This window comes from Mesoplodon bidens (genome assembly GCF_964165515.1).
Source record: "Mesoplodon bidens genome assembly, chromosome: 3".
In the NCBI taxonomy this organism is placed as follows: Eukaryota; Metazoa; Chordata; class Mammalia; order Artiodactyla; family Ziphiidae; genus Mesoplodon; species Mesoplodon bidens.
Window position 1 is genome coordinate 144185918 of NC_138178.1, and position 27845 is coordinate 144213762.

At 51.0% G+C, this 27845-nt stretch overlaps 1 protein-coding gene across 2 annotated transcripts in view; it reads left to right on the forward strand.

Annotated features, from left to right (window-relative positions):
- PLEKHH1 (pleckstrin homology, MyTH4 and FERM domain containing H1) overlaps positions 1 to 27845 on the forward strand; it is a 54664-nt gene that overhangs the window by 17037 nt on the left and 9782 nt on the right. For both annotated transcript variants that reach the window (XM_081229296.1, XM_081229297.1), the window contains exons 3-21: positions 4457 to 4519; positions 5433 to 5582; positions 9526 to 9609; positions 12706 to 12787; positions 12919 to 13640; positions 15719 to 15797; positions 16456 to 16547; positions 19657 to 19807; positions 19965 to 20107; positions 21072 to 21182; positions 22097 to 22183; positions 22537 to 22698; positions 23870 to 23950; positions 24305 to 24487; positions 24882 to 24990; positions 25800 to 25912; positions 26526 to 26702; positions 27066 to 27163; positions 27648 to 27825. In XM_081229296.1, the coding sequence (XP_081085422.1) occupies positions 4457 to 4519; positions 5433 to 5582; positions 9526 to 9609; positions 12706 to 12787; positions 12919 to 13640; positions 15719 to 15797; positions 16456 to 16547; positions 19657 to 19807; positions 19965 to 20107; positions 21072 to 21182; positions 22097 to 22183; positions 22537 to 22698; positions 23870 to 23950; positions 24305 to 24487; positions 24882 to 24990; positions 25800 to 25912; positions 26526 to 26702; positions 27066 to 27163; positions 27648 to 27825 (2865 nt within the window). The remainder of the gene's footprint in view (positions 1 to 4456; positions 4520 to 5432; positions 5583 to 9525; positions 9610 to 12705; positions 12788 to 12918; positions 13641 to 15718; positions 15798 to 16455; positions 16548 to 19656; positions 19808 to 19964; positions 20108 to 21071; positions 21183 to 22096; positions 22184 to 22536; positions 22699 to 23869; positions 23951 to 24304; positions 24488 to 24881; positions 24991 to 25799; positions 25913 to 26525; positions 26703 to 27065; positions 27164 to 27647; positions 27826 to 27845) is intronic.

Here is a 27845-nt window from a genome sequence, read left to right on the forward strand (position 1 = left end):
TTATTCTGGATGACAGGTGACCACTGGACTGTCCCAGGCAAGCTGACCCTGGTCCTAAGTGCCATCTTTGTATATGAAAATCCAACAAATGGCTTATAGCTGTGAACTGCTCAGTAAGTGCCAAATTGTGCACGTGAGCTTGACATGAGGCATCTCCTGTGATCTTCACAGCAGTCCTAGGAGGTGGATACTAGGAGGTGGTGAGGAAACTGAGGCAAAGAGAGGTTAAGAATGTATCTAAAGCCACACTGTGGTGGAGCCAGTCAGGCTCCAGAGCCTTAGGCTTACCTGTACCATTCTCTCCAGCCGGTGCAAAGCAGTGGTAAGAATGTTGAACCCTTTTCAGAGGGATAGCTGAGACCCAGCCTGGTGTGGCTCTGGGCTCAGACCACCACTCAGCACGCAGGTCTGTGCTGGGAGCGCGAGAGGGTGCCTGCTGCCTTTGGGGCCAGTATTTCACAGCGTCACCGAGTGTAACAAGGAGCTGTGGACATGGGGATTAAATACCAGGTTGGTGCCCAGTGCATTTCATCAGGTCGCTGCAGCCTGTTCTAGGGTGGCTTATGAGTCTCGGGTTAAGTCGCAGCTGGTGAAAGTAGATCCTGCCTAAAAGTCAGCTGCCCAAACCTGACACCGCCTTGGCTGGTGTGTCAGCCAGACCCACAAACTAAAAGGATAGCTGAGGACACGGTCCTAGGGAACCCTCTGAAAGGAGAAACAGAACCCAAATAAGGGGGGCCTGCAAGTAACTCGGCTTTTCAGAGGTCCAGGTGTGGCCCTCTAAGTGAGCATAAGGAATGATCTGCCATCATGAGAAGTGTTGATGCTGGGGTTAAAAGAAGAGTTTGAAAACCCCAAACATGATATACCGGCATAGACACCCCTGGGAGTGTTCCAGTGGCAATGAAGAAAATGTGTTTTCATAAAAACAGAGGGAAACATGATATTAAAGATATTCTCTTCAAACAAGGATGGCAGGATGTTGGTAACTCTTGGAGCACAGTGATGGATACATAGACGGTCATTGTACTCCCCTCTTTTAAAAAACTTCCAGATGTTCCAAATAGTTTTAATGTTCAGAAATTCACTTTAGAGAAAAGAGAATACTCCAGCGTAAAGGTGAATACAGAGCGCTTTGAGTCTCGAGTGTCCTTGCCCGGAAGATAAGAATGGCTGGAGGGTTGGCAGCAGGGAGGACCACGTGTCTGTTGGGCCAAGACTGGGAGGAGACCCTAGGCTCCGAGGGGTGCCTTCCTTTCCATCTGCTTCGCTGATAGCATACCTTAAAATATGTCTAATATTAAGATCTTGGGGGGGTAAAATACCATGCTGTCAATGACAGAGTGATTTCTGCTTCTGACCAGTGTTATTGACCACTCTTGACCCAAATGGAAATGCCCAAGTGGGAGGTAGGACTCAAATACATTCTAGTCATCCCTCTAGCTTGGTTTCTCCATCTGTAAAGTCGAATATGAATGATCGTTTCCTATGGAAATCGTATGTGTTCTGAGCTACAGAGCAGATGTCAGATCTAAATGAAGGTTAATCTCTAACAAGGACCTACTGTAGAGCACAGGGAACTCGGCACAATGTTATGTGGTAGCCTCGATGGGAGGGGAGTTTGCGGGAGAGTGGATACCTGTGTATGTACGGCTGAGTTGCTTTGCTGTGCACCTGAAACTATCACAACCTTGTTGATCGGCTTTTCCCCAATATAAAATAAAAAGTTAAAAATAAGTAAATTAATGAAGGTTAATCTAGGAAACTTGTCAAGAATCCAAAGCCTTCCCATTCAGTATTTCATTGTATTCTTAAAAATTAAATGTTCCCGGGCTTCCCTGGTGGTGCAGTGGTTGAGAATCTGCCTGCTAATGCAGGGGACACGGGTTCAAGCCCTGGTCTGGGAGGATCCCACATGCCGCGGAGCAACTAGGCCCGTGAGCCACAACTACTGAGCCTGCGCGTCTGGAGCCCGTGCTCCACAACGCGAGAGGCCCGCGTACCACGATGAAGAGTGGCCCCCGCTTGCCACAACTGGAGAAAGCTCTCACACAGAAACGAAGACCCAACACAGTAAAAATAAATTAATTAATTAATAAACTCCTACCCCCAACATCTAAAAAAAAAAAAAAAATTAAATGCTCCCAGTAATTGTATTAGTTAGGGGTGTGTTTCTGATGAGGGCAGAAACGCCAGCTCTGGCCAGCTTAAGCAAACAGGGAATTTATTAGGAGGAGCCTGGGACATCTCAGAGAACTAAAGAACCTACCTAGTAATCAGGACTTGGTAAAGTTTGTGCACGTTCTCTGGTGCAGCCCCCTGGCTCTCATCTCTGGCCTCTTAATCCCACATTTCAGATTTGTGGGGAGAGAGAACCTGATTCGCTCCTGGGGGGAGAGAGTCGGCTCTGGTGCCCAAGGGGGAAGGGTTATATAGTACTAACCTGGTCATGGTTATGTGTCAACCACTCTCCCCAACCCCACCACCAAGTAGAATTTTTTTGTGTGCTAGGCAGCCACCCCTATAACCATAATATTGGTTTATTCTATGCTGTTACCTCCCCCATGGCTACAAAGGGCCAAGGACTGTGTGATCTTGGAAAGGCCGTCTGGCTGTAATTGATGCCTGAGTCTGGCCAGAACCAACCCACTCTCTCAGGCTTGAGTCAAGAGGTTCCATCATGTTTATTAAACACAGGAGAGGAAGGAAAGAAGAGATGCAAACATCCTCGGCCTGAGCACAGGAATGCCTGTCAAAGATGGTCCTGTCTGGGCTTCCCTGGTGGTGCAGTGGTTGAGAGTCCACCTGCCGATGCAGGGGACACAGGTTCGTGCCCCGGTCCGGGAAGATCGTGCATGCCGCGGAGCGGCTGGGCCCGTGAGCCATGGCCGCTGAGCCTGCACATCCAGAGCCTGTGCTCTGCAACAGGAGAGGCCACAACAGTGAGAGGCCCGCGTACCGCAAAAAAAAAAAAAAAAAAAAAGATGGTCCTGTCTATTGGGAGTCCAGGGGGCATTTTTGTCACATGGGTTGTAAATCTTGAGTTTTACTTGGGATCCTCGGTCCTTTCAGAGGCACTGTGTACTGAAAACATCTGTCTCTCCCCAACCCCAAGGAGGATAAAACGGATGAGGGAAGGCGGCCCTGAGAACAGAGTTTCCCCAGGTTCTCAAACATGAACTGCCCCCGGGTAACCCTCCTTTTACTGCCCAGCACCAGGCTGGAGGGCTCCTTCTCTTCCATCTTTTAAATCAAGGAGGGAAAGCAGCATTTCAGCTGAGCAGATGAGAGGTTGGGAAAGAGAAAAAATTAATTGCTCAGTTCACTGGTAAATATCAAACCAGGGTCCAGGCCAAAGGGAGAGGTTGAATAGCCAGAGAAAAGGCCAAATCTGCAGAGATAAGGTGGGCAGGGCTGGACTGGAGCTTGGGAGGCAAGGCCTGTACAGCCTCACAGAGGACAAGGCTGGGAGGTTCTGCCTCTAGTGTATTTTTCCTGCATACCTGTTGCCCTGGGGCAAGGCAGGGCGGGGAAGGAAGCAGTTGCCTGACTAGGCCGTGGCCCATGGCGCTTGGTAGGAAAGTGGAATGTATGGCTCTCCTCTGCTTCCGCAGGACTTCTGTGTGATGGTGTAAGGTTTTGGCAGTGCACTCTGAGCCCTGGCCAGGGGGAGGGTGGGAGCTGAAAGCCAGCTCACACTTCACTCAACGGGCTGTGAGCTCACGAAGCTGCAGAGATGCCGTGTGGGCCGTGGGCTGGTGAGCTGCTCCTTAGGCTTCACCTTAGATCTGGTCCCTGATGAGGTTCTGTGTATGAGAACATTGGTCCCTTTTCTTGGGCCAGCTGGCATACGATTCCAGACTGGTAGCTAGATAGAATTTTTTTTTTAATGTGCTTAAGATTAAAGAAATCAAGTAAGGTCATACCTGTGAATGCCATTTGCAGTCAGAGGCATCCTTGAAAGAAGGGGAGGAAGTATTTGTCCCCAGCCAGGGAGCCATTCTGGGGTAGGAAGGAATATCCGACGTGATGGGGGCTCACATGGGAGCACGTTCCATGCCAGGCACGTGGCAGGGCACTGCCTGCAGCCCAGTGCTGAGAGAGAGGTCTGGGAGAGGAGCCTGAAAACAAGAGTAAGAGTGAGGATGCCTCAGGGAGAACGACGGTGGTACTGCTCCCCCTCCCCGGGCGCCCTCCACAGGGAGAAAGACCCAGGCTTTTCCTCACTCAGCAGAGAGGACAGCAGCTCTAGGCTCTTCACCTGCCCAAGAAATTCAGGATAAGGGAGCCGAGGGCTGCCACGGCAATCTTTACCCTGACATCCTTGAGCCCCTTGAGATGGGCAGTTTGAGCCCGGCCTGTGTGTAGCATCTGCACAATTCACATGCATTGCCTTGATGCCATGTTCACAGTAGGGACACTGCACCTAGATCTCCCTTCCTCTCTGGTTGAGCAGATGCAGGAGCTGGAGCAGAGGCTGCTGGAGGCAGAGCAGAGAGCAGAGGACGCGGAGACCCAGGTAACCAGGGAGGGGATGGCAGGAGTGTGCAGTGGAAATGACCATTGGCCTTTCCTGACCCTTTCCGTGGACACACATGGACATGTCACACCGATAAGCCTCTTACAGGGACGAGGAAAACCAGCAGCCATGTGTTAGACCTTCTGAACAAATGAAGGTGCCTGGGGCTTTCTGTGGGCATGAAGGAATCTTTGGGCAAGGGTCAGTGAAGTGAGCAGGTGAGTGGCTTAGTCCAAATAGGCTAGGTTATGCTGAGTAACCAATGAAGTCTGACGTATCTGCAGTTTATCACATTTAGTTCTCACTCATGGTACCTCTCCATTGAGGGTTAGCCAGGGATTCTACTTCGCACGGTGATTCAGGGACCCAAGGTAATGGAGCTCCTCATCTTCTAGCGGAACCAGCTAGAACATGCAGCCTCCTTGGTTGCCATGGCAGGGAAAGAGAGCTGGGTCCTTGTGCGCCAGCTTTTAAATACTTCAGCCCAGAAATGACTGAGTCATTCCACTCAGGCCCATTGGCTGCAGTGAATTCCATGGCCATCTAACTCCAAGAGGGCTGGAAAGTATAGGGAAGTTCATGGACATTCAGTGAGCAGCATATGTCTCTGCCACAGTGAAGGTAGAGCATTTCCTCTCCAGGGCTGTTTGACCTGCCCAGCTTGTCCCTACTGGGGCCCCCAGAGTTAGATGGCCCTACACCCTGCTATTCCTTCTTTGTCAATTCCTTCTTTTGACCAGATGAGGCTTAATGAGTGGTCCTTGAATTAATTGGCCCCAACTGCCCTGGGTATGGGCTCTGCCTGAGAGTCACAGGTTGGGGCATCAGGCAGCATCCCATCCCATCCCATCCCACGTGGGAGGCCATTTCACACACCGTACCCCAACCCTATGAGACGATTGGTACTTTTCAGGTGGGTGTGATGGAAGAGAAGGTGAAATTGTCCAATCTGAAGAATGTGGACTCAGCAGGCAGCCTGCACCGGAAGTACCAAGAATTGCTGAATGCCATGCAGGGCAAAGACGAACTCATCGGCCGGCTGGAGGCACAGTTGGAGAAGCAGGTAAGTGCCAGTGCCCCCCTGCAGCACCTGCACCCGCTGCCCACGGCTCCTTGAGCAGAGCCCCTCTGCTTGGGCCACCGGTGGTGGGGACTCTCTCCCTCACAAGACTGTTCTTTCTCGCGGAGATGTATTGGAAGGTGCGTGAAGAGCCAGCCAGGTGATATGGTGGGAAAGGGACCTTGGAGGCTGACTCACGTGGGTTGAATACCTTCTTTAGCACCAGTGAGCAAACTACTTAAGTCGCTGATTCTCGTTTTACGCATCTGTAAAATAGGGGTTGTGGTATGTCATAGGGCTGTCGGTAGAATGAACTCAGGGAATCTGGGTACAGTATCAGACCTGAGGTCGGTGTTTGGTAAGGAGAGCTTTTCCTTTTCCACCCTGGTCTTGTGCCCTGCCAACCTGTGGGACACGTAGTAGCAGAGCAGCACAGAGCTGGACCGTCAGCCTTGGTCAACTGCTCAGCCAAAGTTTCTCAATGAACCTGAGTAGACAGAGACCAAAGTTGCCACCTCCTCTGAAAAGCGCATAGGAGCCCAGGAGAGGCCACTGCCCAGTATTCCAGCCACAGTCAGCATCTTTGTTCTGGAGGGGACGTCTGGAACACCCCCCTGCCAGTCCCCTGGGCCCAGCTTCCCCTTCACGATCCCATTAGCTTCATCCTAATTCTCTCCCTTCCCTCTGTCATTGATCTTACCTACCCAGCTTTTCCCTGGTGCCAGAGCTCCATTGTTTCCAACAGAAAACCTCACAGCATGGCCAGACAACTTGCAGTTTTCCACATGTGTACTCTCCATGGAGGTCCCAGCTAATCCTGCTGGTGCCTTCCCACTATCATGGGCACATTCGTAATCATTCATCAACAGTCACTGAACATTTCCTTTGTGGGATGTGCCTCCCACAATGTGTGGGGCACCATGTGTTCCTGAAAAATCATGGGAAAATATCAATAGAATGTTGACACATGGACTCTCTCATCAATTTCCTATTGATTTTATTTTATTTTTAATTTATTTATTTTACTTATTTTTATTTTTGGCTGCATTAGGGTCTTCATTGCTGCATGTGGGCTTCCTCTAGTTGAAGTGAGCGGGGGCTACCCTTTGTTGTGGTGCAGCGGGCTTCTCATTGCGGTGGCTTCTCTTGTTGCAGAGCACGGGCTCTAGGCGTGCGAGCTCAGTAGTTGTGGCTTGCGGGCTCTAGAGTGCAGGCTCAGTAGCTGTGGCGCACGGGCTTAGTTGCTCCGTGGCACGTGGGATCTTCCTGGACCAGGGCTCGAACCCATGTCCCCTGCATTGGCAGGCGGATTCTTAACCACTGCGCCACCAGGGAAGCCCTCGCATTGATTTTAGATACCTGGCTTCTCTGTTGAGTGGTTCATAGTTAGAAGTGGTAGCACCTGGGAATTGGTGGACAAAATGATTCCTGCTAAAGCTTACTTAGGTCAGGAAAAGAAATCCTTTTACAATAATAAGAGGTCCAGATCAGAAGAGAGAGAATGCTGTTTTGCAAGTCAGTAGACCTGGTTTTAAGCCCCAGCCGTGGCACAAACTGACAGAGGCAAGTCATTTCACCCTCTGGGCCTCAGTTTCCACAGCCACATAAATATCAGGGTATCAAACTAGGTCAGGGGTCGGCAGACTTCTTTTGCGAAGGGCCAGGTAGTAAATATTTTTGGCTTTGCAGGCCACGTGGTCTCTGTTGCAGCTAGCCAACTCTGCTGCTGTAGCCTGGAAGTGGCCCTAGACAATACAGAAATGAATGGGCAGGGCTGTTCAGGGAGGGACCAGGTGGAAGGCTGGATTTGGCCTGTGGCCCGTCTGCAAACCCCTAGATAACCTTACCGGTTCGCCAGCTCTCAAATACTGAGTCAGACATTTCCATATGCCCATCTCATTTCCACAGACTCCCTTGTTTGGAGCTTATGTCCATCATCTTACAACTTCGAGGCAGTTTTTCCCTAGAAGTGCAACCAAAGTTGTTACTGCTGGTCTCTAAACAACTGAGAGTATACCAGTTGTCTCCATGCTTTTTATTTATTTTTTTTTAAATAAATTTATTTATTTATTTATGGCTGCCTTGGATCTTCGTTGCTGTGGGCGGGCTTTCTCTAGTTGTGGTGAGCAGGGGCTACTCTTTGTTGAGGTGCACAGGCTTCTCATTGTGGTGGCCTCTCCTGTTGCAGAGCACTGGCTGTAGGCGCACGGGCTTCAGTAGTTGTGGCATGTGGGCTCAATAGTTGTGGCTTGCAGGCTCAGTAGTCGTGGTGCACGGGCTTAGTTGCTCCACGGCATGTGGGATCTTCCTGGACCAGGGCTGGAACCCATGTCCCCTGCATTGGCAGGCGGATTCTTAACCACTGTGCCACCAGGGAAGTCCCTCCATGCTTTTTAGAGCAGGGAACTAGTACTCGTTCTAGAACTTGTTGATTACCTGTGCCTCAGGCACTGTGCGGTGCACTTTCTGTCCCTTCATCCTCAAGATGGTCCAGAAGGGAGATGTATCTTCACCCATTTTAGAGATGACATCACCAGAGGCTGATGTGGCCTTCCCAGTGCCCCACAGCAAATAAGCCTCAGAGGCAGAGCCAAATCCCCAAAGCCTGTATTTTGTTCTCTCCTAGGCTGCTATTCTTTAGATACAAACCTCGCTTTTGAGTCATTTTACAGTGGTCACTTGGTATCCACAGGGCATTGGTTCCAGGACACCCCGCAGATACCAAGATCTGTGGATGCTCAGATCCATTATATGAAAGGGCATAGTACAGTCAGCCCTCCATATCCACAGAATTAGGTCCGTGGTTGGTGGAATCTGCAGATGCCGAACCCACCAATACGGAGGGCTGACTGTGCTTCACCCTATTACATCAATATAATGAACTTGAGCATCCGCAGGTCTTGGTATCTGCTGGGTGTCCTGAAACCAGTACCCCTGTAGATACCGAGGGATCACTGTATACTGTTGATTATTTTGAGGGAATTGTCCTCATGTGCTAATTTACCTTTATTTTTTATTTTTTAACTGTAAAGGTAATACATGCTTATAGTAAAAAATACAAAAAGACCAAAAGGGTATAAAATGACATTTTTCCTCCGTCCCCATCCTTCATTTTCATTCCTCACCACTAACCACTGTTTATTGTGACCATTTCCTGTGTATCAGAGCAGTGTTCCATTTTCATTTTGTTTATTTAGCCAAGCCCTTATTTGTGGACTCTTAGGTTATTTCCAGTTTTGAGTTTTTTGTTTTTGTTGCTTTATCAAATAGTAATGCAATTAATGATTCCTAAGCAGTGGGTTTGTTAGATCAGTGGTATGGACATTTTAAATGTTGACAAATATTATCAAGTTTTTCCCCAAAAAGGCTTTGCCCATTTGTATGAGGTGGGCTGTTTTCCAACAACCTTGACAATTTAGGGTTATATCAAACTTAAATTGTGTTAGTCTGGTAGAGAAAAATGATGTGTCACTTTTACTTGCATTTTAAAAATAATAATGAAGATTGCACAGCTTTTCATGGGTTTCTTTCCCTTTATTTGCTGTTGATTTCCTATTTATATCTTTTGCATGTATTTATTGGTTTGTTAATTTCAAATTATCCCTTTTGTATGTAAGTCATTTGTGTTGCAAATCATCTCCCAATTGGGCTTTTCATTTTGTTTAGGGGCATCTGTTTTTTGTTTTTTTTTTGTCATATAGTAATTTATAGAGATGATATAGATTTATTAGTCTTTTCTTTCATGGCTATTTGGGATTTGTATTATGCTTAGGAAGGCCTTTCTCACTTTAAGAATATTTTCTAAGAATTCATAAACGAATGTATTTTTTCCTATCGGCCGACCTCCATCCATTCCCTTAATATTTCTTCTCAGGGCCTCCCACCTCCAATTATTCACTAAAACGGTGACCACCGTGATGAACTAAAGGCCCTCTCTATCTTGCAGAAGAAGATGAGAGCTGAGGAAGCAAAAATCGTTCAAGAAAAAGCTGCAAAGATCAAGGAATGGGTGACACTGAAGTTAGCAGAGGTGAGTGAGAGCTTATCTTGGGAAGCCTGCAAGGGACCTGCGTGGGGCTGCTCCTGTCCCTCTGCGTTTTTCTACCTCTATCTGTTTATGGGGCCTTGCCTGCTTTTCATTTTGTTAACCGTTTGTCTCTCATTCAGCTTAAACACTGAGACACTTCACTTCATTTTTCCCTTCCTGCTGTCAGAGTTGGGTTTCCCTAGAGGTCCTGGTTTGCTTTGTGTCTGGGGAGAAAGAATGAGTCTCACTTCTGAGGGGTCCCATCAGCTTCCTTCTGAGAAGCACACACAGTCCTTACCATCCACCCTCTGTCCTCTCCATTCTTTTTAACTTTTTTTTTCTTTGGTGCTCAAATATACATAAAATATACCACTTGAGCTGTTTTTGAAGTGTACAATGCAGTGGCATTAAGTACATTCGCAGTGTTGTGTACCCATCACCACTACCTCCTAAACGTTTCCCACCCCAAGCAAACTCCATACCCATTAAACACTAACTCCCCCTTGTCTCTCCCCCCAGTCCCTGGTAACCTCTATTCTACTTTCCACCTCTGTCCATCCGTTTTCATAGCTCATCACTTGCTACAGCTTTATTTAGGAAATCAGGACTAGAAGCTACAGCGCTGCTAGCAAAAAACCAAAAAACAACCTCTTTCTAAACAGAAGGAAGGGGAATTGAAGTTTGGGGAAGGGTGAACACTCACTCCTGACACAAGTGGCTCACACCTGCACGGGGTAGCGGCTCATTTTGCCTCCTGTCCTTTCTGTGGACACACATCTCAGGTCACCTGCTAGACTACAAGTCCTTGGGGACAGAGCTGATGCCTCTAACCTGCATCTTCCACAGCCCTGATCTCTTGCTAAAAGCTCAATGAAAGTGTGTTGGCTTTCCAATTAGAATGGGTACTAGACAGCCTATTAACAGGACCTGGCATATTGGCTGGAGACAATGGAAGAACAGTTATTTTTTGCTCCTAGGTGAATAAGAGGTCAAAGTTACTTTTATCAAAGGTTGAAACAAGAAAAAAAAGTATGTTTTGTCAGGGAAGATAATGAGGAATTAAGGGCCTGTGGATTATGACATGGTGAAATGATATGGTGAGAATAAAACATCAAACAATGAAAAATCTGGGTCCTAGAGCTCAGGATAAAAATCATTAGAATAATAGGAAAAGACGAATGTAATTAACCAATAATTGTTAAACGCTTGCAATGCATCAAGTTCTAAGGCAGGCATTTTAAACATAGATACTGATTTACTCTCAATGACAACTTTGTGGAATGATTACTGCCATCTTCAATTTATCAATTAGTAAACTGAGGCAAAAAAAAATACAAGCAAGTTGCTACTGTGATAAAAGTAATTTTTATAGGTTGTATATTGTTCCCGACTCCTTTCCAGTAGAAGGATAATATATCCCTGCCCCTTGCCATAAGATTTGCTATGCCTCCCTGAGGAAGGAATATGCTTCTGCAGATCATGGACATTATGCTTGTTTATATGACTTGCTCTAGACATATATGTAAGCTATATTCAATTAGAAACTTCAAGAACAATCACATGGGGACTTCCCTGGTGGCACTGTAGTTAAGAATCCACCTGCCAACATAGGGACTTCCCCCGTGGTGCCATGGTTAAGAATCCACCTGCCAATGCAGGGGACATGGGTTTGAGCCCTAGTCTGGGAAGTTCCCACATGCCACGGAGCAACTAAGCCCGTGTGCCACAACTACTGAGCCTGTGCGCCTAAAGCCTGTGCTCCACAACGAGAGAAGCCACCACAATGAGAAGCCTACGCACTGCAACGAACAGTAGCTCTCGCTCACTGAAACTAGAGAAAGCCTGTGCACAGCAACGAAGACCCAATGCAGCCAAAAAAGGAAAAAGAAGTTTAAAAAAAAAGAAAAGAACAATCACATGAATTTATTATTGTCCTTTTCCTTTTTCCAGGAGATAGGGTTTTCTCCTTCATCCTGGATCCAGTATAAATAAAGCATGTGAAACTGAGTAGAATACATATGATATAAAATATAAGCAAGGAAATAAAAATTTTTGTGTTATAAACAACAACAACAAAAAAGTGTGTTGGCTTTCATTTCAAAGAAAATGCAGCCACCCTGAGGCTGGATCTCATGGATAGTATGTTGAGCAGAAGAAGCCAGATACAGAAGTACATCTTGAATAATTGCATTTATATAAAGTTCTAATGGGCACAACTACACTAATGTGTGTAGGGTGCATACTTAGATGGTAAAACACAGAAAGCAAGGAAATGAATCTCATAGACTCAGAAGAGTTGTCGCCTTAGTGGGGAGGGCGGATCATGTGATTGGGGAAGGACAAGTCCGGGATGTCTGGAGTGTTGGCAAATTCCTCTTTCTTAATCTGGGTGGCAGTCACATGAGTATTCATTTCAGAATCATTTGTTAAGCTGTTCATTGGTGTAGAATGCAGTTTTTTGTGTGTTATATTTCACCATTTTTTTAGAAGGTTAAAGATACCTAGAAAAGAAGGACTTCCCTGGTGGCACAGTGGTTAAGAACCCGCCTTCCAAATGCAGGGGACATGGGTTCGAGCCCTGATCTGGGAAGATCACACGTGCCGCGGAGCAACTAAGCCCGTGCACCACAACTACTGAGCCTGCACTCTAGAGCCCGCGAGCCACAACTACTGAGCCCAAATGCCACAACTACTGAAGGCTGCATGTCTAGAGCCCGTGCTCCACAACAAGAGAAGCCACTGCAATGAGAAGCCCATGCACTGCAACAAAGAGTAGCCCCTGCTCGCCACAACTAGAGAAAGCCCGTGCGCAGCAACGAAGACCCAATGTAGCCAAAAATAAATAAATAAAATTTATTAAAATAAAACCCCAAAAGCCTAGAAAAGAAAGCACAGGGGCTGCCAAATGGAATTCTTTCCCATCTACAACCAGGTAGCGTAGAGAGGAGGAGGTCAGGGCTCCCGGGAGAGTCAGCAGTGGATTGGGGGGCACCACGGGTTCTTTTGTGTAGATTTGATCTTTAAGAAGAATTTTAATCTTATTTTGAATTATATGTCTGAATGTGTAGGCTGATAATCTTCATTTTTCTTTTTGTCTAGCTTGAGATGGAGAATCAGCACCTGAAAAGCTGCAATCAGCACCTGGTAGAGCAGGTGGGAGCCCTTCAACGTGCACTAGAAGGTGAGCGGGCCAGCATGTGCGGGAGTCGGGGGAGTGGTGTGTGTGTGTGTGTGTGTGTGTGTGTGTGTGCGCGCGTGCGTGGGGCTGAATTGAGGGAGCTGTTAACATGCCTATTTTTGTCCCAACCACAGCTCTTCAGATGGCACCTTCGGGGAAGCTGCTGGTGGCCCCCCAGGGAACCACAGAGCAGGATTCTGTCCCTGCAGGACCAGGAGCCCAGCCAGTGGGGCAGGACGGTGGGCCTCAGGCCCAGGGTGCCCTGAAGGCAGCCATGCCCGTACCTTCTCCAGGTGCTCTGCCGAGCAAGGACTCTGTTCCTAAAGCAGGAAGCCCCTTGGAGGATTCTAGTTCCAGTATGGTCCACCCTGGAGAAATATCAGAAGCCAAGACCCTTCCACTTCATCTGGGAGGACAGGGCTCTCCTGGCCAGCTGTGCCTGAAGCCTTGCACCCCCAGGCATGGTTTGGCTTCCTGGGGTGAAGGCCTGGTCACTGCTCAGGGAGGGACGCTTCCCAGGACAAAGACCTCTGCCAGGGAAGGTGGCCCCGGCTGCAGCCTGACTCTGCCGAAGGTGCGGGCTCCCAGCACCCACCGGGACAGCATCCAGCTGGCCAAGCGGCACCACAGCCAGCCCCAGGCGGGCCCTGTGCACTTTGACCACGTGGTGAGCATTGAGATTGGGACACTCTCAGCCCTCCACTCCTCCAGCCTTCCCAAGGTGGAGGCTGGACCTGAGCTCCGGGAGGAACCGGAGAAGATGGAGATGGAGGAGCAACCCCCAGCGGGGAAGATGGAGGAAGTGGATTTGGGGAACAAACCACCTACACCCCCCCTGCACCGGTTTCCATCCTGGGTAAGAGGCCCCCTGGGGACAGGACAGAGGGGCTGGGCTGATGGTGCGAATGCTGTCGGGCACAGCCATCTGCTGAGCGTGGGACGAGGCTGTCACCCTCACCCCCTCTGGGCGGTGGGTACCCCTGGGCCTGTCCAGATTACTCCGCCCACAAGGGGTGGAGCCAGGATTTCCAATTGGACGGCAGCCGGCTGTTTCCTGAGCAGGTGCTCACCGCGGGCCACAGCCAAGCTGGGTGCTTGGTGCCCATTTTCTCGTGTAGTCTTCCTGACTCTCCGTGGAGGTACAGTGTGGTGGCTAAGAGCACGGGTCCCAGGATCAAACCAGGAGGTCCCAAGATCAAACTGTGTGAGCCGGGGCAAGCTGCTAAACCTCTGTGCCTCAATTTCCCTCTCTGTAAAATGGGGATAATAGTACCTGCTTTATAGGGTTGCCCTGAGGATTAAGTGTGTTAATACGTATTTGGTGAGTAGTTGCAGCAGTGGTTCACAGTACGTGGAGAGGCTGTTGGCAAGGGCCAGGCCAGGGTGGAACACTATCAGAATCACCCCTCCTCTTGTTCCTTGTTGTCTTGTAAATCCAGATGCTCTGAAACCCTAAAGCAGAGGCAGGCAGTGAGGGAGCATTCGGCAAGGGATGTGGCAGGACGGCTCAGGTCCTTCCGGTCCCCGAGACAGGATCACTCTTGTTACCTTAAGGAACCACAGTGGCCCGAGAACCCAACCTCTCTTCTTAGGTGGGACCAGCTGGGCAGTAGTCTTCCGATCAAGACTGAGAATTAAGAGAAGGACATTTCTCAATCTGAGAGAGTCAGATGGACTTACTTGCTGAGTTAGAGTTCCTTTGTCTGTTGATCCTCAAAACAACCGTGTGAGTTAGGCATTAGATAACCTTTTGTAAAACACTCTACATTTGTTGAACCTAAACCCCTCAAGCTTCACACTTTCATTCTCTCTGTGAAGTTAGCGGCCTGTCCGTGGTTGAATTCCACTACCACTGCTGAAAGAAATAATCGTCTTTATGGCTAATTTTACCACATGGACCCAATTTATCTGCCCTACATAATAAGCACGGAATTCCCTGCCCCAGCCCGGTGCCTGCCCCTCCCCCAAAATTCCTCCTTGCGGCCTCCCATCTCTTCCCTTCCCTTGCCTCCAGTCACCTCCGGCTCTCATCCCAGCCCTCGCCAGCCCCTCCCTCTCTCCCCCAGGTGCCCCAGCACTGCTGCTCCCCTCTGGGGTGACCCGGATAGCATCCACCTTCCTTCCTGCCCCAGCCTAGCCCAGCTACCTCCTCGAGCTGGGCAGGCCTTTCCCGGTCCTTGTGACTCACCTCTCACCTGAAGGGGCCTTTGTTTTCCCTTTACCTTGAGTGAAAAAGAGATATGGAGGAGGATAGGTGGCGCCTCTGGGTTGTTTGGGAGTGATCCAAACCTAAGAAAAGCTGCCCAGGCCTGTGGGCCTGCTTCAGACCCAGGGGACCCCGAGGGGCGAGGGAAGAGTCGAGGGTGGGAGTTCCCATCGATGTGCCGTCTACGGCGGGGTTCAGGGGTCTGGGTGAGCCAGGACTTGGAGCCTGAAGCCTAACCATGATGTGACATTGTTACTGTAGGAAAAAAATGTGTCCCAGTTTCCAAACAACTGGCTTCCAAACAAAAGGGCACGCACGTGCTTGCCGTGGGGCTCGGACATCCTCATCACCAACCCCCCAACTTCAAGGGCTGTAAGAGGGGAAGATTCAGAGAAAACAGGTCCCAGTTCCCTCTCCTCCTGAACTTCCTTGCCCCACGGGAAGGATGGCAGCAAGAGAGGGAATAAATATCGCCTGCAGGGCACTGACTATGCTCTCCGTGTTAGACGTTTACGTTAATAATTTCATTTGATTGTCACAACAGCCTGAAAGGTGAGTATTATGACCCCCATCTTAGGTCCAGAAATGATGTTAACTTGTCCCAGATCCCCCCCTGCCGGTCACTGGCTAAGCGTGTATGTGGACCCAGGTCTGCCCGCCTCCAAAGTCAGAGGCCGGCGTGGACACGGGGGTGGTGGGCCCTGACCCCTTGTGACCTCCTGTTCCAGGAGAGCCGGATCTACGCTGTGGCCACGTCAGGCATGCGGCTATCCGAAGTGCCTGCTAGAAGTAATGCCACCTGCTGCGGTGAGTCCCAAGTGAGCTGCCCGTGGTGGGCAGGGTGGGCGTGCGGGGAGGAGAAGACTCGGAGAAACACCCAGGCCCAGGTCACCTGCAGCCCGTTCCCTCCCACAGCAGGTGAGGTTCAGGTGAAAGCACGTGGCCCCGGGTCCCTTGGAGAGAGAAGGAAACTGCACAGGTTCAGCTCATCAACTGCCTGCGGGTGGGAGTGGGCGGGAACAGAGCTGTAGCCAATTACAGAGCTGGAAGGGACTTTGGAGGCAGGGCGCTCCAGCCTGGCTGCCCACCTGCACCAGCTTCCCTTCTGCAGTGCAAGGGCTGTGGCCGAAGGAGCCCCCGGTGCCTTGATTTAGATAACCCCCTGAAGGAGCCGCATCCCCACCTGAGTGCGGCTCCTGAGTCGCCGGCCGCCCAGTCCCCACAGGGACGCGAGTGCCCCATAGTCACACGGCTTGTAACTCGCCTTGGCAAGAGTGGGGCTGCAGAAGACCTTGGCCCGTGTCCTGAGATCTGTCCCCCGGTCTGTCTCCGGAGTGCTGTTTCAGGGAATGCTGTCTGCACGGATCTCTCTCCTCCTCTCTCTGCTCAGGTCTCTGCCTCCCCCGCCCCCCTTCCTGGGTTTTGCCACCTGAGTGAGTCTCATCCCTCCTTCCCGCCCCTCCAGCCTCAAGCCCTCCAGCCCTTGCATCCCCTGGACCTTTCTCTGGCCTGGTCTGCAAGAACGTCACCGTGCCGGTCTACACAGCCTTGAAGGGGGTAAGAAGCTGCTGTTCGAGGAGGGGGTGCCCCGCTCAGCACCCACTGCCCCACCACCGTGTCGGCAGGCAGTGGCTGTCGTGGGTCTCCAGGGGCAGGCGTCTGCGCACACGTAACTCTGGACAGGGAGCTCAGCCCCCCATATATCTATTTATTTTGTTCATCTTTATTAGGTTTTTTTAAAAACTCTTTTTTTTTTTTTTTTTTTTTTTTTTTTTTTTTTTTTTTTTTTTTTTTTGCTGTACGCGGGCCTCTCACTGCTGTGGCCTCTCCCGTTGCGGAGCACAGGCTCCGGACACACAGGCTCCGCGGCCATGGCTCGCGGGCCCAGCCGCTCCGCGGCATGTGGGATCTTCCGGGATAGGGGCACGAACCCGTGTCCCCTGCATCGGCAGGCGGACTCTCAACCACTGCGCCACCAGGGAAGCCCTAAAAACTCTTTATTTTTAATTTTTTTCTTCCCATTTTATTGAGATATAATTCATATACAGCACTGCATAAGTTTAAGGTGTGCAGTATAATGATTTGACTTATATACCTCATGAAACAATTACCACAATAAGTTTAGTGAACATGCAGCATCTCATATAGATACAAAATTCAATAGAAAAAAACCTTTTCCTTGTGATGAGAACTCTTAGGATTTACTCTTAACAACTTTCATATATTAACATACAGCAGTGTTAGTTATATTTATCATATTCTGCATCACATACCTAGTACTTACTGATCTTATAACTAGAAGCTTGTACCTTTTGACCACCTTTATCCAATTCCCCCTCCTCCCCCACCTCAGTAACCACAAATCTGACCTCTTTTTCTTTGAGTCTGTTTCTTTGTTTTTGAAGTATAATTGACCTACAACACTATGTTAGTTCCTGGTGCACAACACAGTGATTCAATATCTTTATTAGGTTTTTGTTAGAAAAATTCTACATTTACAAAAATGTGAATCAGTATGATTATGGGCAAAGTAAAAAGTTAAAGGTCAAACCAATGCCTCCTCTGTGTCTCCTCATCTTTTCACATGTCTATCCTGGAGGCCAGTGGGGCTCCTTCCAGAACTTTTATGTGTTATGTCATATATTCCCATATGTATTCCCATAACATCTCTCTACATACTTTTTAACAAAAATCAGATATAGCTGCAACTTGATGTTTTTGTATACTTTTTGTCTGCTTTTTTTTTTCTCCTACTGAAACCTTTTATTCTGAATTTGTTGGTGCTTAAGGAAAACAGCTTTACCCATAATTCACTGTGCCCTGGACTTATGACACCAACTTGTATTTGGCCAATTAGAAACAAGACCAAACTGCATTCTTCTTAGGTCTGTTCAGTTGATAAATGGCACTTAACTAATTTCTTTCATATAATCTTTAACAAGAACTCATAAGTCATATTAATTATGCCTCAAGAGATGAGGGACCGATGGTAATTCAGATGGGCACCTCTGAAAAGATTTGTCAGTTTCCTGTCCCGTTCTAGCCAGATTTTTTGGAAAACTTTAGGGAAAGACTGAAATTCCCCACCAATCTGAGATTGCCTGCGAGTTTTTACAACATTAACTAGAAAAAACAAGATTCCCAACATGTTTTTTGAGATCACAACAGTAATATTTTGTAAAACTTTTTGTAGAAGGATAAAAAGCCAAAAGTGAAATTTCCTCTTACATTGCTTTTCCCTAATTCCTAGCCCCAGAGGCAACTCTCACTAATGGTTTGGTGTTTGTTCTGTAATGCCCTCTGGTGCATTTACAAATGCATTTACAAATTTACTCTCTCTTACACACACGCACATGCACACGCAAAGAGGATGATGTCATACATGTCAGTCTACCCCTTGCTTGTCCACCCAGCCATGGGTCAGGTCTTCCTGCCCCACCTCCACACACAGCACAGCTCTGCCTCCCCTTTCAGGACTTCCCAGTACCCCTTGGTGTAGATGCCCCATAACTACGTTAACTTGTCCTCCCTTGATTCACAGTGTAGGTCATGTCTCTATTTTTCTGTACAATCAGTGTTGCAATGAACATCACCATGCAAATACATCTCTGTGCACTTATATATGCAATTTCTGTAGGACAGAGTTCTAGAGGTGGAATTTAGGGGCAGATAATATGCATGTTTTAAATTTTGACAGGTAGTGCCAAATTACCTTCTAAAAAGATTTTATATAAATCTTTTATATAAAATAGAGTACCCTTTTCCGCACAGTTTCCCCAATATTGAAGTAATTGGTCTTTTTAAATTTTTGCCATGATCTCTTGATTTGTTATCCCCACCCACTTTTTTTTTTTTTTACATCTTTATTGGAGCATAATTGCTTTACAATGGTGTGTTAGTTTCTGCTTTATAACAAAGTGAATCAGTTATACATATACATATGTTCCCATATCTCTTCCCTCTTGCGTCTCCCTCCCTCCCACCCTCCCTATCCCACCCCTCCAGGCGGTCACAAAGCACGGAGCTGATCTCCCTGTGCTATGCAGCTGCTTCCCACTAGCTATCTCCCTTACATTTGGTAGTGTATATATGTCCATACCTCTCTCTCGCTTTGTCACAGCTTACCCTTCCCCCTCCCCATATCCTCAAGTCCATTTTCTAGTAGGTCTGTGTCTTTATTCCTGTCTTACCCCTAGGTTCTTCATGACATTTTTTTTCCTTAAATTCCATATATATGTATTAGCATACGGTATTTGTCTTTCTCTTTCTGACTTACTTCACTCTGTATGACAGACTCTAGGTCTATACACCTCATAGCTCCTGTCTCACATTGGGCCCCGTGGCATGGTTTTCTGGCCCCCTACTGGCAGGGAGCAAGGGTCTCAGCGGCCAGGTGTTCAGCCCTGGTGGGGCAGCTTCACTGGGGACCACAGAGGATGATGGTGTGTGAGGGAGAGAGAAGCATGGAGGTGAGGACACAGGGGTAAGGTCGTCAGGTTGGGAAGGGACAGTTGTCTTTTGGGTGCCCCAGCTGGGTGATGGCTTCCCGTGCTCTAGACAGGCTGTGTTGGCCACGCCCCAGGCACTTGGAGCAGGAGTGAAAGTGCAGATGGGATGGGGCTTGTCTTACAGGCTTAGCTGCAGTGGGGAGGGGCCTGTCTTGCAGAAAGCCACGCAGATCAGCACGGTGCCCTTTGTGGATGAGTCCTCTGGGTCCGATGATGACTGCAGCTCCCAGGCGAGCTTCCGAACTTCAGTGCCCTGCTCTGAGTCCAGGAAGACCAGTGGACTGGGCAGCCCCCGGGCCATCAAGAGAGGTATGGAGAAGGGTGGTGGGAGGGGTGCGGAACAATGGGGGCCCTTCATCTCCTCCCATGGGCAGTCCCACGTGGGTGTGGAAGGCCCTGCAGCTCACAGGCTGTGTGAGCCCGGAGGCTGTGGACCTGGGCCTTGATTCCTCCTCCCTTTGGACAGGCGTCTCCATGTCCTCGCTGAGCTCCGAGGGCGACTACGCCATCCCCCCGGACGCCTGCTCCCTGGACAGCGACTACTCAGAGCCTGAGCACAAACTGCAGCGCACCTCAGCCTACTCCACCGACGGGCTGGGCCCAGGCGGGGTGAGCTGGGAGCTTGGCCTCCGCCCCGATGGGGCCGAGGCAGGGCCGGGTGGGAGCGGACCTCCAGCACGAGACCCAGGCAGCAGCTGCATGAGGCAAGGGGTCCCTGGGATTGGCGAAGGGAGGGCGGGAGTCTGGGGGCTGCCACTGATGATGTGAGGCCATGGGGAGTGGGCTGGGGGTGTGCAGTTGGGGGCCAGGCACACACAGACCCCATCACTATGGTCCACGGGGCCCAGGAGGAGTTTACACGTTACCTCGTTTTAGCTCCACACTGACCCTGGGATGCCGAGAGCTAACAATACATTTGTTTAGTTTTTAGCATGCCGGGCACCGTGCTCATAGCTTTGTATGCACTGTCTCATTGGTCCTCACAAATGAGGCTTATTACCCCATCTCGTGGATGAGAAGCCTGAGGCTCAGAGGCATGTTCTTATGCACCAGAGCCAGGGGTACATCCAGATGGCTCATTCCCCAGCCCTCACTCCATAGCGCTGTGCTGCTCCGTCTTCATCTCCCCCTCCACGAACCCTCCACCCCAGTTTGGCTGATGTTCCCCAAACCTCTCTTGCCCTTTCCTGCTGCCTGGAATGGCCTTCTCCCTCCTCTGGGCTCGTCTTCAAGGGAAAGGCTGATTTCCTTCCAAGGTCAGTTCAGGTCTGGCTCTTGCCAGAAGCCTTCCCTGGCCAGCCTCTCACTTGTGCAGCCCCTGGTCTACCACCTCCTCAGGGTCAGGTGTTCTCTCCCCCTGCCAGCAGGACCACCCATGCTTTATAAGTCCTCTCTGCACCCTTAGCAGGGCAGTGCCCTGAAAACACACATAGTAGATACTCAGTAATTTTTTTTAATTGATGACAAAGCAGTGACTCAGCTGGGCCATTTTGGCCTGTGTGATGTCCAGGAACCCCAGTGATTTCCCCCTTCTGTCCATCCCTCATCCCCCTACACCCTTCCACTCTTGCAGGAGTCACTGGAGAAGTCAGGCTACCTGCTGAAAATGGGGAGCCGGGTGAAGACGTGGAAGAGGCGCTGGTTTGTCCTGAGACAGGGACAGATCATGTACTACAAGTCTCCGGTGAGACCCTCCTTCCCCAGGACAGTAGGCAAAAGGACCCCACCCCAGCCCCAGAACTGCATGAGAGGGGCTGGAAGCAGGGCAGAGGGTGAGGGTCTGGCAGGCAGGGAGAGGCCGCCTGGGCTGGCCCCTGAGGCTTGGAGCCCCACACGGGACCATGAGGCTGGTCACCAGTTCTCACAGTGAAATCGGGCACTGAGCAGTCAAGGGCACTTCGAGATGAATTGGCTTGGTGATTCCTTCTTCCTTCAGAAGCCGAGCCCTGTCAATGAACCATTCTAGGCCTGCCCTCACATCATCAGGACTGTTCTAATAGGCAAGCTTGTCACCTCCTCCATCTCCTTCCTACACTGTTTGGAATTAGGGAGCCTTAGGATGTTGGGACCTAGTTTGACAGGCCCTCCCTAGAGAACCAATGTTAATGTTTTAAAGAAGGCAAAAAGGCCTGACTCTTGTGCAACTCCAGTTGACTGTTAGTGGCTACACTGAGCATCATGTGAAGGATTCAGGTCCCGTATCACTCAATGAGTAGGCATGCTCTGATTGATTAGTTATATCTGCAGTGGCACTGGAGAAGGTAATGGTGATATATAAAGGCCACCTGTTTGCAACACTATAAAATATGTAGTAGAAAGAATTTAAGGGCTTTATAGCTCAGGAATAACCTGGTGGTTTCTCACCCAGTTTTTAAAGGCTCAATCTATACTTTTTGAGGCCTGGATCAGGAGGACCCATGTCTCTAATCATTGCTCCATTTAGTTAGAACCAGGATCCAGAACAAGTTATCCATCATACCACAGCCCAAGAAAGCTTAGGAATCACTTTCCCCATTGTGACCTAGAGTAAGATCTGAGGGGAAATGATGTGCTCTGGGAAGGCTCCAACCTCTTTCCTCTCCATTCCTTTCTTTACAGAGTGACGTCATCCGGAAACCTCAAGGTCAAGTGGAACTGAACTCCCGTTGCCAAATTGTTCGAGGGGAGGGTGCACAGACATTCCAGGTGAGCATGCTCCTAGTGGCTAGTGCTTTAGATAGAAGAGGTGCTGGGTTTGGATGTGGCTTAGATGGAAACAAAGATGGGGCAGGATGAGCATGTGTGAAAGCCACTACCTCGACGTTTGCATTGATCCTCATTTGTGGGTTTGAGGAAGGAAGAGGAGGCAGAATGTGAGAGATGGAGTGAAGGTAGGAGAGACACGGAGGCAAAGATGAGGAGGAGGAGAAGGGAGGGGGCGAGTACCAGGTCAGGAAGAAGGAAGACCTGGCGGGTCAGAGATCTGTGCCACCGCAGAGCCAGGCCCCTGTTCTTCCATCGTCCTGTCTCCCCATCCCCAACCCCTCACTTCTCCACAGCTCATCTCTGAGAAGAAGACCTATTACCTGACAGCGGACTCGCCCAGCCTGCTGGAGGAGTGGATCCGTGTCCTACAGAGCCTGCTGAAGGTCCAGGCCATTGGGCCTCCGGCCCTGCCTCAGGGCGGCGCCAAGCCCGCTGTGAAGGGCTGGCTGACTAAGGTATGGGTGGGGTTGGTGGGGGAGGAGCGTGGTGGGCTCCTCCTGAGAGTCAGGGGAGCCAGGAGTGAGTGCTGGGCTGGTGGGTCTCCTCCTGACATGCAGCTCCTTTCTCCAGGAGGCCCCTCACACTGACTACCTGTGGGCTGAAACACACAAGGTGACGGTGAATGAGTGTCTGGAAAAATAGGGGTCAGTGTTGTTACAACAGCAGCTATTCTCGAGACAGAGGAGGAGAAGGAATGTATCGGACCCATTTTTTTTTTTTTTGCGGTATGCGGGCCTCTCACTGTTGTGGCCTCTCCCGTTGTGGAGCACAGGCTCTGCGGCCATGGCTCACAGGCCCAGCTGCTCTGCGGCATGTGGGATCTTCCCGGACCGGGGCACGAACCCGTGTCCCCTACATCGGCAGGCAGACTCTCAACCACTGCGCCACCAGGGAAGCCCAATCGGACCCATTCTGAGGTCATTAGGAGTTGCCCTCACCCCTGCCTCGTACCCACCACAGCTCAGTATGAATAGTGGGAAGCTGTGACCTCGGCAAGACAGGTGTGGCCAAAGACTTATCTCAGGCTGCCCTAAAGACGTTTTAATTAGGGCTCTTCCGGTTGCAGGGAGCTGAGAAGCACTTGTTAATCCCAAGAAAGGGGAAGTTAACAGGAAGCGCGTTAACTAGGCCAGGATGCCATCAGGAATGATTGTGTGAGCAAGTTCAGGGCCTGGGGCTCTGCCTCTGCTGCCCCGTTCAGTCTGTGTTCACAGCCATCTCCTCTGCCCATGTGCGGTGTTTTTTACACTTCACGATTACACTTGCCCAAGGGCTTCAGCCCACCGTGGCCCTTCCCTTCCGTCTCTAGCCTCTGCTGACTAGCAAGTTCTTCTCGTGATCATATTCCTGGAACAGGATATCTGGTTGGCCTCGTCGATCTTTTAATGGCAGGTCATACGAGGACAGATGGGGTGTCACGTGGTCCCATGGACCCTCGCTGTGAAAGGGCTGGTTCCGTTAGTAGAGAATCTGGGTGGCATCTGAGTCTGACCTGGGATTGACCAAAGGATCTGAGTTGGACTAGGGGCTTTGAGATCTGTCTCCCTGTGGCTTCTCTTTGCCAGTCCCTGATCTTCTTCTGGGGTCGTCTGGTTCTAATAATGCTGGTTCATTTCTGGCCTACAGGTCAAGCATGGCCATTCCAAACTGGTCTGGTGTGCTCTTGTTGGGAGAACCTTCTACTACTATCGAAGCCATGAGGACAAGGTACTTCCTGGCCTCCCAACAGCTTCCCCCAAACCACATTCCTGTGGCTCCATGTCCTTATGGAAGGCCCCAGCTTTACCCTCTACCCCACCCAGCCCCACAACAAGTACAGAGCTGGCTGGCCAGATCCCTCTAGAGTGTGTGACCAGTGTGCATGGTCCGCAGATCCTGCCTGTGTGGTCTGTCTGTGCTTCTCCAAGCCTGCCTCAGCCAGGGAGCTGTAGTCTCCCCCTCCCCATCTTGTCATCCACCCATGTCCTTGATTCCCAGCCCTACAAGGCCTGAGGGTTCAGAGAGAGGAGACTCCTCCGTTCCCCGCCGGCCCTCCCATTCACGGAAGGCTCGTGTCCACAGAGACCCCTGGGCCGTCTGCCTGTGCGGGACGCACGCATAGAGGAAGTAGATCGATCCTGTGACTCAGACGAGGACTATGAGGCTGGAGGAACCCGGCGGTTGCTTTCCTCCCACTGCACCCTTGTGATCCACCCCCCAGAGCACAGCCCCACCTACCTCCTCATTGGCACCAAGCATGAAAAGGTAAGGGAGGGGGCTGGGCCTCCATGGCAAAGCTTGGACCTTTGATTCTCGCCTTCCTTCTCTCTTCTGAGCTTCCCCAGATTCGAATCTATTTCCCTCCTGGACATTTTGGCAACTAATATTTCCTAAATATTCCTTGTATTGAATCCATTCCCAGGGACCAACATCTCTTCACTGGGGCCATGAGATGGAGGGAACCACAAGCTTAGGAACTTGGGTTCACATTCAGCCGATCCCAAGTCTTTCCTCTTAGGGACCGGTGGCCTTGACTTGTGCCGGCCAGACAGGCTGACCCTCACCCTGGGCTTGGCGCCTTCAGGGAGGCTCCCTTGGAGCTCCTGCCTCCATTCTTCCCCAGCCCAGCCCCACCAGGTGGCTTTCCACCCTCTTCCAGGATACGTGGCTTTACCACCTCACAGTGGCTGCAGGTGGCAGCAGTGCCAAGGTGGGCACCGCCTACGAGCAGCTCATTGGAAAGCTGATGGATGGTGAGGGAGACCCAGGTAAGGCGAGCGTGGCCATCACTGCTGGGTTGGAGGGTGGTGGCTGGGTAACTGTTGGTCAAGAACCCAAAGAAAGCACTACTGTACCCTGAAGCTGTTTGGAAACCTTCTAAGCCACAGAAGGGCATTCCCGTCCCAAGCTCCAGGACCCCTGTTTCTGGTGAGGATACTGAGGAGACCACTCAGTATCTGGGGGAGTTGTCTGGGGAGCAGACTTTCCAGTCACTTGGTCAATGTTTTACTTTGTTCACTGCAACTTTGCTGGCTGGGCAGAGGGTTGAGGAAAGAAGGCGGCTGGTTAATCTATAGTTAGAGTTTGTTAATAAATGAAGCCTAAGTTAGGATCAGGCTAACTAAGCCTGGGGCATTTTGGGGTCTTTATTTTGCTACTGATTCTCAGGACCCTGAAGATCCAAGGGCACCCACAACACACACTGCTTTACTGCTGCTCCGAGGCTTGTTTGTTCCAGGCTGATATACGCTCTTCTATCCAGACCTAGCGCTGCAGGGAGAGGCCCTCCCCTGCATGTGCACGCTTGCACTCTGATGTCCACGCCTTGCATTGGACGTTCACCCCTATTGCAGCCCCAAGAGCAAAGCAGTAGCCGCCTTCCTGTAAGCAATGCTTGTGAGTGTGCTGAATAAGTGCAGTGCACAGCCCACACTCTGTGGATATAAAGCCAGCACAGCCCATGTGTCCCGACTGTGAAAGCACTGTCTTCCCCAGGGATCAGGGTCGGGGTGCGGGGAAGGCGAGTTCCCTCCTCAGTGGTAACGGCTGCTGCTCTCTGGTGCTGTGCTCCGGGCAGATTCCCCCCTCTGGAGGCACCCCATGCTGTGCTACAGCAAAGACGGGCTGTACACCTCCCTCACCACCCTGCCCTCTGAGGCCCTGCAGACGGAGGCTGTCAAGCTCTTCAAGGTAAAGTGGGAGCTGAGCCCAGGCCCACGGACTGGTGGCGGTGCCCTTGCCCTGTGCCCAGGCTCTGCCCAGAGCAGTTCTTCCCGCCACGGTGATGCCGGGGTGGAGAAGACCTGTGCAGTTTAGGGGGGAGCTCCCGGAGGGGTCTGAAGAGGAAGGGCAAGAAAGTCCCTCAGGGCTCCCATCGTGTCCTTTATGGCAGGGAGGCTGGAAGCTCTGGGACTTCATGGGCCCTTGGGGAGCACGAAGAGCTGCCCCCCTCCTGTAGTGGACAGCGGGAGAGGGCAGGTCTATGTTGCTTCTGGACCTGAGAGATTCTGGCCTATTTTAGAATATTCTTTGTTCCCCTCTGAATATTCTTTTAAAAAAAATGAATATGTCTTGCTTCTGTAATGGAAACATGTAAAGGAAAGATCCTATCCCAAAGTAGCCTCCTCGGTAAGCGTAGACATGCTCGAGCAGTAACGATGCTCCCTCCTAGAAAGGGCTGTCTGCAGTGACCCAGAGCCTTCCTCGAGCCCTGGGCGGGGGGCGGCCCAGTCTGTCCCCTGTCACAGAGGACAGTAATCGGGGGGCTGTCAGTCTACCTGTGCCCACTGTCATTTCCCTGCAGTCGTGCCAACTCTTCATCAATGTGCCCGTGGAAGCGGCCTCGGTGGACTACCACGTGTCCCTGGCCCAGACCGCGCTGCAGGTCTGCCTCGTGCACCCCGAGCTGCAGAGCGAGCTCTACTGCCAGCTCATGAAGCAGACCAGCTGCCGTCCGCCGCAGAAGTGCTCCCTCATGCAGGTGGGCATCCCTGGGGCGGAACGGCCGACGGGAGCCGTCGGCCAGGGCTGCGCAGGACGTGGGAAAGGTGGAAGGACGTGACCTGGCAGGTATCCTCCGAGCCTGGCAGCCAGCAGGCGGCTTCCGTACTCGAGGCTGCCCGGGTCCCGCTGCCCTCTCTGTGCCCCTTCTGGATGCCTGCGCACAGTCAGGTTGTGTGATGGCGGCTCTGCACACAGCCCGACCAGGCTGGCCATCCCGGTGCCCGCAGAAGGCTGGGGGCTGCAGTTCGGAGCGGGGGGTGAAGGCGCCGTAGCTCAGGGCTGCGACGGCGGTGGCACGGCGGACCCAGCGCTCGGCCCCATGTCTCGTTCCCCCCGGCAGTGCTGGCGGCTCCTGGCTCTGTGTGCCCCCCTTTTCCTGCCTCAGCACCACTTCCTCTGGTACGTCAAACAGCAGCTCCAGCGCCACGCAGATCCCCGGTGAGTGCGCGTCGTTTCCTCCGGCACTACCGACTGGCATGATCCGGAGGGACGCGGGGGAGACTAGGATGGATCAGATCGCCCCGCCCTCTGCGGTTTGCACAGTGGTCACGTAGACTTTGCCCATCACCATGTACGCAGATGGGCACGTGGAGATCTGGGCACGCTCTGCACACCAATCCACGTGTGTGTGGGTATTTAGTGGGAGCCCTCATGTGGAGCTACCGCGCCCCCAGATCATCCCCAGATTTGCATTCTCTGTTGCCATGTTTTCTGGCTTCTGCAGAAAATATCCGTGTCAGCAACCTGCAGCAGATAGGCCCCGAATGACAAATGAATACCCCAGACCAGGCTTTGGGGCTCATGTCACAGCCTTCCAGCTGCAGGTTCAGTCCTATAGGTTACACGTAGGTAGGGAACCAGGGTGCCAAGGTGGTAGGGATGAGTGGATTCCCGGTTTTCCTTTCTTCCTTCACCTTTTTAGAAATGAGATGGGCCAGTACGCAACGTACTGCCAGCGGGCAGTGGAGCGCACGCTGCAGACTGGGGAGCGGGAGGCCAGGCCGTCACGCATGGAGGTGGTGTCCATCCTGCTGCGGAACCCCTTCCACCACTCCTTGCCCTTCAGCATCCCCGTGCACTTCGCCAACAGGACTTACCAGGTGACGAGCGACCTGCCAGG